Source organism: Pagrus major, chromosome 23 (genome assembly GCF_040436345.1).
Source record: "Pagrus major chromosome 23, Pma_NU_1.0".
Lineage (NCBI taxonomy): Eukaryota > Metazoa > Chordata > Actinopteri > Spariformes > Sparidae > Pagrus > Pagrus major.
The window spans coordinates 4,929,077-4,936,403 of record NC_133237.1 but is presented as its reverse complement, the minus strand read 5'-3'; the positions used below and the strand labels follow the sequence as shown (position 1 = coordinate 4,936,403).

Here is a 7,327-nt window from a genome sequence, read left to right as displayed (position 1 = left end):
TAAATATGGTCATATTTAAAATATTAAATACACAAAATATTATCTGTGAAATCAGTGATTTCAAATAAAAGATGTCAGTGTCGGTCTCAGCACCGAAAGCAAGCCACATCAGTCACCCTGATCTCCATCGTAACCTCTGTGTTAACCTAGATGAAGGCTAAATGGAGGCCAGCACTTTTCAGTCCACATTTACTGTAGAAAAAAAAGCCTCCTTTACATTATGTGTGTCAGGTCATGACTCGTGTCTGATGGTCAGTGTCAGGTGTTTCTGGTCACAGCAGCGCTCCAAATCATCCTAAAAATACCCCCTGGTGTTGAAGCGCAGGGGTCCAGTCACTCTGCTGTGCACGGTGCGTGTTTCAGCGTCAGTAGACGGCTCCCATACTCTGTGCGGCGGACGGTGCTGTTGATGCTGCGTGGCCCGACTGTGACAGACCTAAATGCGCACCCTGCTGCTGGTACCAGTTCTGATGTGTGTAATCTGCCATGCAAGCAGGCGAGGAATCGACTGGAGGCTGATATGGAGCCTGCCCCCTGCTGGTAGGATCCATCACTGCAGTAGTCTTGACGCTGCTGCTGCTGCTGTTGCCGTTTGTGTTGTTGCTGCTGCTGTTGTTGTTGTTGTTACTGTTGTTGTTTTCCCACACAGCCGGGGATGGAGGAGAGTTGCAGGCCATGGAATCGCTGGCGTCTGGACTGTGCTCAAGAGGAATATCGCCGAGCGGAAACTCTCCATTCTTGTAGAGCTTCTTGAACTTGGAGCGGCGGTTCTGGAACCAAATTTTGACCTGGAGGGAAGAGCAGCAAATGTTGAGGCAACTTAAAGAAATCAAAGAACCGAATCGCCAATGTTCATTCTTGTTTTAGCTCTGGTTCGGTCTTCACCAACTCCTTAAGGCAAATATATGGCCTTTCAGCAGGTAAATGTCCCATTTGAAAACAGCTGCCTGCTGAGGATAGAAATAAGGTAAAAGTGAACCAAAACAGTTAAGTTGTGGGCCATAAGACCAAAACAATCAGCTGAAAGAAGCTAAATCACTCTGTAGCGCTAAGGGGAACTTCTTAGTTGTCTGTGCGTGTGAAAAGTTGCATAATTATTCGACTGAAGTTTAATATAAACAATTGATTTGAGCAACTCTAAAGTCGTCCTAGCTTTTTTGTAGCACTTGAGCTTATTTTTAGCCTGTTTTAGCTCATTACAGCTGCTAGCTGTGAAAAAAACTCTGATAAAGCCACTGTACACTACATGCCCAGCACAACAGCAGACAGGCCTAGTCACAAATAGCTGGTGAACGTAGCGGAGTCTTTAGCGGCTAAAGATATGCTTCTCAGAAAGTGGTGGAGACCAAAAACGGAGCTAAAAGAGAGTTAAAATTGGACTTACATTCATCAATCAAATCCCTGATCTAAGCTCTTCCTTAAAATACAACTATAAACAGTTGCGGTTTAAAATAAATAAACAAAAATACATTCAATAAATAGGGCAAAATGTTTATTAAATATTTGTACTAGTAATAAACCAGGCAACCAGTAAGTAATATTTTACTTCCTTGGCACATGACGCTAAGAACTATTATTGCCCAGCAGAGATAATGTCACAGATTATTTACGACTCCTTTAAATGTATCATTATGATACTATGAGAGCTATTGTAACACTGTTATTTGTATAAACAACATTTAATCCGTGAGGACATGGTAATCAAATGTTCCCAGATGCAGTGAATCTTGCACATGCCTTTGTTTTCTCAAAGCTTTTGCGTGTAAGCCATGCATTAGATGGAACAATGATTTACAGCAGATGTGATAAAGAAGCCTGTGCCACAAGTGTTGTCTTTTATCACTAGAGCGAAGATAATACATATCGCAGTAAATCATTATGGCAGGACGGGTATGACTGCATAAACCAGAGTGACATGACATTAACAACTCACAGGGCAGCCAAGGATCACTGCTTACCATTCTGTTCTTCTATTGTGTTGTATTATATGTATTGTATTCTGTTATTCTTATTTTATTACAAGTTATCTTTGTAGCATAGTAGCAAAAAATAGATTCATTAATTAAAATTATATTTTAGTTTAACCTATTGTCTCATAATGTAGGAGGTTTCAACATTATGCCCATCTTCAGACCTTTTCACCTCCTCTTCACCCTCCTCATACTTTCACCAAGAAACTTCATTTAAACTTTACAACAGTCATCATATTAGTTCAGTGTTTTCATACCTGTTATGTAATACCAGTTCAAGTTCCTTCTCAGAGATTCTTACATTTTCATTGCACTTGCATTGACACTGCATTGACACAATTTCTGCTCTCATCCTCCAGATGACAACTGACATTTCAACTCATTTTCTCTTTTTAACTCTCTTTATTCCTTAGAAGCTCCGATCAAATAATCTTAAAATGTCAATTGGCTGTAAATCTTTGTTTTGAAAATATTTTCGCTTCAGCTTCAATTTCCAAACTTCATCGGTGATAAATTCAGCTGACATTTCAAGAGTTGTCAGTCCTGATTCTTCAAATGTCAGTTCAGTTCCTGACGAGCTGATGACTCAACCACCAACGGGGTTCAACTTGAACTTAAAACATCAAATGCTTTGAGCTACCTTTTCAGTACTTCAGCTTCGACTGCTTCAACTGCAACTCCCATTCAGTCTCACATGCATAGAGTTAACATTATGAGCTGTAAACAGTGTTTGCACCTGTGATTTTCAAGATTTCTTTCAGAAAACATAACCGTCTCTCATTTCTACTGTACTGTATTATATTTCTATCTCGGTATTGAACTGCTCTGGGTCTGCGGCCTCACCTGTGTCTGTGTAAGGCCCAGCTGTGCGGCCAGCTCAGCCCGCTCCGGCAGGGCCAGGTACTGTGCCGACTGGAATCTCCTCTGCAGGACTGCTAACTGGTAGCTGGAGTAGATGGTTCGGGGCTTGCGCACTTTCTTGGGCTTCCCGTTGACCATCCGGACCTCCATGTCTGGTTCCTCTTTCACTGCGGGTGTAAACAGTAAAAAGACATGTAATATTCCTGTGGGGACTTTTAGTCAAAAAGTCACGGTGCTGTCGCCTTCTTGTTCACTGCTTTTATAAAATGTAACCATATGAGACTTTTGTCTTTTCCTTGTGTGAAATGAGCTTGTTTCAGGTCTCCACAGGGCAGTTTGTGCAGAGAAGTTGTAGCACAAAAATAGCCACTGCTGCTACAACCCCGAAATTTCAAAGAAATTCCGCCAGGACTCTTAACTTATAATTTTGGTCTGAGTGTCTCCCACAGCCGGGGAGGGAGACAGAGATTTATAGGTGCTTTTCATGTAGCCTTGAGGCTCAGTTGTATACATCAGTCCCCATTTGTGCTGTGATTTTTCCTTCGTTTAGATATACAATCAACTTTAGTTAAACACATTTGTTGAACACATACACATACACAAAAAAACATTTAACCATATGGTTTAAATGCAAATTGTATAGGGAATGTAATTCAGTGACAAATTATGTGTAATATACTTAGTATATGTTTATAGTCATATTTATTGAACAGATTTAAAGAAAGATATTTTTAAAAAATATAATAAAGTTCATTAAAAAGTTCAAAAAATTGCAAGTTGTTTGCCATTATTTATTTATTTATTTTACTAATGAACATATATTTATTTTAAAAGAGACCTTATGGTCAATTACTGCGTTAGTTTATATTACCATTAAGGACACTGATGTCCTGTATCCAGTCTTTCTTTCTCTGGATTTTAGCAGGCTAGCGGGGAGTTTACACTATACAACTAAATAGTGGATGTTTTGAAGGCTGATTCCTGTGTTTTAGGACTCAATATATTTAAATGGGCCTTTTTCTGCATCAAAAGGAATAAAGGAATCCATACCCAAGTTTTTATGTCAGGGTCGGCACTGAAGCAGTATTTTTAAACCTTCATGTCAGGATTCCAGACTGTATGAGTATTTTAGCAATTAATTAAATAAATAAAATATGAAAAATGAAAAACTATTTCTTAAGAATTAAAGACTTTTTGTAGTGTCAGGTCAACATTTTCCAGCTTCTCTGGCTACGTTCTGGTGCTATTTGTCCCTTTAGTTCATTTGGATATTTTTTCATCTATGTATCATATTTTTATTATTATCAATTGGGCTTTTGTTTTTATCTATGAATTTATTTTCCCCTCTATTTGTGTGTTTATTTATTTATTAGTTCGGGCGTGGCCACGGGGCCTTGCATGATAAGGAGCCCGTCCTTCGTTGGATGATTCAAAGGCCAAGGCTGACTGACATGTCGTGACACCTGATGTGCGTGGCTGTGGGCCAAAGTCCCCTGGGGCCATTTCCAGGAGTCAACTCCCATCTGGAATGTCAAAAACAGTACACCAGTCTGTCGGGTTTGTTTTTCCTCTGTAGTCGTGCAGAGACGCCAACCAGGCCCGAAAATGAGCCAAAGGAGAAAGTTTTTTAAACACAGTCTGGCTGTAGGCGAACTTAAATTGAAGTTAAAGAGCCAAAATGATGTTTGTTGTTCCAAATGTTCTCTTTTATGTTTCTGTAATATCACTGTAGGATCTGTGTGTTGAGTTTTGAGTAACCTTATGGCATGACTCTAACATCTTATGATGTTGCCTACAGGGAGTTATTATCCAATATTTTGACCTTGTCGTACATAGTACAGTGCGATTAGTTTATTTATGTCGGCAGAGACTAGTCATTACGTATTGAGCGTACATAAACCGGTTGCATGTTAATAAATTAGTTCTTCATTCCTGACACAGGTAGAACGACGCCGTGGCTTCCATCCAAAAGCTTTAAGGTTGATCTCCATTGACCTGTCAAAAGAAAATCTTCAAAGTATTTCAGGGACATGATGATAAAACAGGTGAGCTTCAATTTACAGTAAATAACAATGAAAACACAAATGAAACACAAAACAACTAGATGAGTTTTCCTCTGAAGGACTTTTTCTCCAAACTTGCTGTTCTCCAGGTTGAAATTATCTCTTGTCCCCCCCCCCCCCCCCCCCCCCCCCCCCCAACTACAACGAACACCCCATATTTAATGTCTGTGAGCCCAGAATCCTCTTTCTCTTAATGCTTCTCAGTTTGAAAAGTAACAAGTCATTAACCTTGAACACTGGCATATCTCTGCCAAAAATATCTACATTTGAAAATATAGATGTATGTCAGAAAATACTACATCTGCATTTGGTATGAATATTACTCTAAGAGCTGAAAAAACTTATATTTGTTGTATCTGTGACGAATACAGTTTATCTTTTTTTCATCTTGAAAACACATACATGTACACAACAGTGTATGAGGTGAAGAGGAGTGACAGTCTCACTCTCCACTAAGTGCACTGTAATTCTGACTCATCTCCTTGTGATTGAGATTTGGAGGTTCAAGATTGAGAGAGAATCTCCCAAACGCTCCAAAAATATTACAAAGGACAATGTGAAAAGAGTTTAGGAGGCAGTGGAAAAGCCATGAATAAAAATAACTTGTTTATCACCGTGCGTAAAACTCTTGCGCAATTATTGGGTTTATCTGGCTAGACATGAGCACTTGCCATACATCAGCCTCTGGTGGTCAGTGTGGCTTTTCCTGGACAAAGGTGGAGGTGATGGTGTCTGTGAGAGGTCCCTGCAGTGTGTTTGACCCTTAACACATAACCAGTGATCAGTCAGGTGTGCCATATAAGACATATGTTGAAGTTGTAACCTACCACTGTCCTGCAGCGTTGACTGGACCTCCCTGCTGAACGCACCGTGCTCTCTGTAAGCTGCATGTGGGTACGGGTACTCTGCTTTCCCAACGGGGTAGGCGCCGCCTGGGCCCATCCCGTTCAGGTTATAGTGGTGGTACGCGTACGGGTTCATGTGTTGAGCCGAGTACTGCTGCTGCGCCTGGTAGAAATCCTGCGAGCCGTGGAGCGCACTCTGACCGCTGTAGAAGCCCATGTCTGTGGATGAGGACTCCGGCAGCGTCGGGGAATCCTTGGTGGCCGAGATGGAGCTCCCAACCACGGGGAGGGAAGGTTTCTTCTCCTCGAAGATAGGTGAGGATTGCCCGTTCATTCTCAGGCTTTACACTTGTGTAGCAGCAGCAGCGTTGAGAAGTCCTCACAGTCTGGAGCTGGCGTTCCCAAACTCCCTTGACGCAGCAGCAGCCGGGCTGTCCACCGTGGCGGCGCCCAACCCAACTAGAGCTCGTAATTACAGGGCGCGCCGAGCTGAGCCAAGCCGGGCAGGACAGAGGGGAGTGGATGTCTCCTTCTCATTGGCTCGCCTGCTCGCTCCCTGCCTCTGCCCCGCGGCCAAGACAGCGCTGACTGTCGCCTGTCTGGCTCCCTTCTTCTCCCCACAGAAACCTCCAGTAAGCCTCTCCTCGGGCCCGCACCAGAGCGCATAAACAGTTGGCAAGCCCTGTAAAGTCCTCTAACTAACATTTACCTCGACATGTCCTGAAGACTTAACAACACTCGAGATTCTCAGCAGAGCAGATGAAGATTTACCAACCCAAACCGCGCATAATGGTGTTGTGATAAGGAGTGTTTACGCATGAGCTTTACGCCTCTGCCCATTCAAATGCAGATAGAGAGCCAAGCGCTGCTGTCGACCCATGGTGGGAGTTATTTACAGTTAATCAAGACTTATTTTAAAATAGGCTTCTCCTGCTTTACATGTGTTGACCTGAGCCTCAGGCTGCTCCCAGAGAAGCATAAACCTACAATACACTACATTCCTAAAGGACACTGTAGGTATATGATGATGGCACCTCACTTTAAATAGACTAAATCTAAATAAAAATGAGCTAAGAGTGATTTATTTAAATCCAACTGCACACAGACCTACAAATAAAACAATATCTTCTGAACTTTTCAGTTTCCATTTGTAAAGAAAGTACAAACTAGGCTACAAATACTGATAACTACAATAAAAATACATTTAATACACAGGAAGGAGCAGACCTAATGACATTTCCACTTCTCCAGAAGATTTAAACCAGGTAAGTTACACACTCTCACCACCTGGTGTCACTGTTGAGACTAGATAATGGCTTCAAAAACTCTTCCACTGTGTTCAGCTGTGGGGCCCAGACATTTGTGCCTCCTCAGATGAACTGAGGTGAAGCCGGGCCTGCACACTCACCAACACAAGCAGTCACATCAGTATATGTTATTTCAGTCGTTGATAGTGGATGTTATTTTCAAAAAGGATACATTATAAAAAAGCAACTTGTTACAATATTATTTTTTTCATTTGATTATTAAGTTTGCATTCATTCAGCTGCTTGTCCTACATGAACTGAACCTAACTACCTGTGAATGA

The 7,327-nt window shown here is 41.6% G+C and overlaps 1 protein-coding gene across 1 annotated transcript; it reads right to left on the bottom strand.

Annotated features, from left to right (window-relative positions):
- Positions 1-365: 365 nt before the first annotated feature.
- Positions 366-6,073, bottom strand: LOC141020055 (homeobox protein Dlx3b-like). Its single transcript, XM_073495098.1, has 3 exons — positions 5,722-6,073; positions 2,814-2,998; positions 366-788 (listed from the first exon to the last, which is right to left on the bottom strand). Exons 1-3 carry the CDS (start codon positions 6,071-6,073, stop codon positions 366-368), a joined length of 960 nt encoding a protein of 319 aa, XP_073351199.1.
- Positions 6,074-7,327: the final 1,254 nt, after the last annotated feature.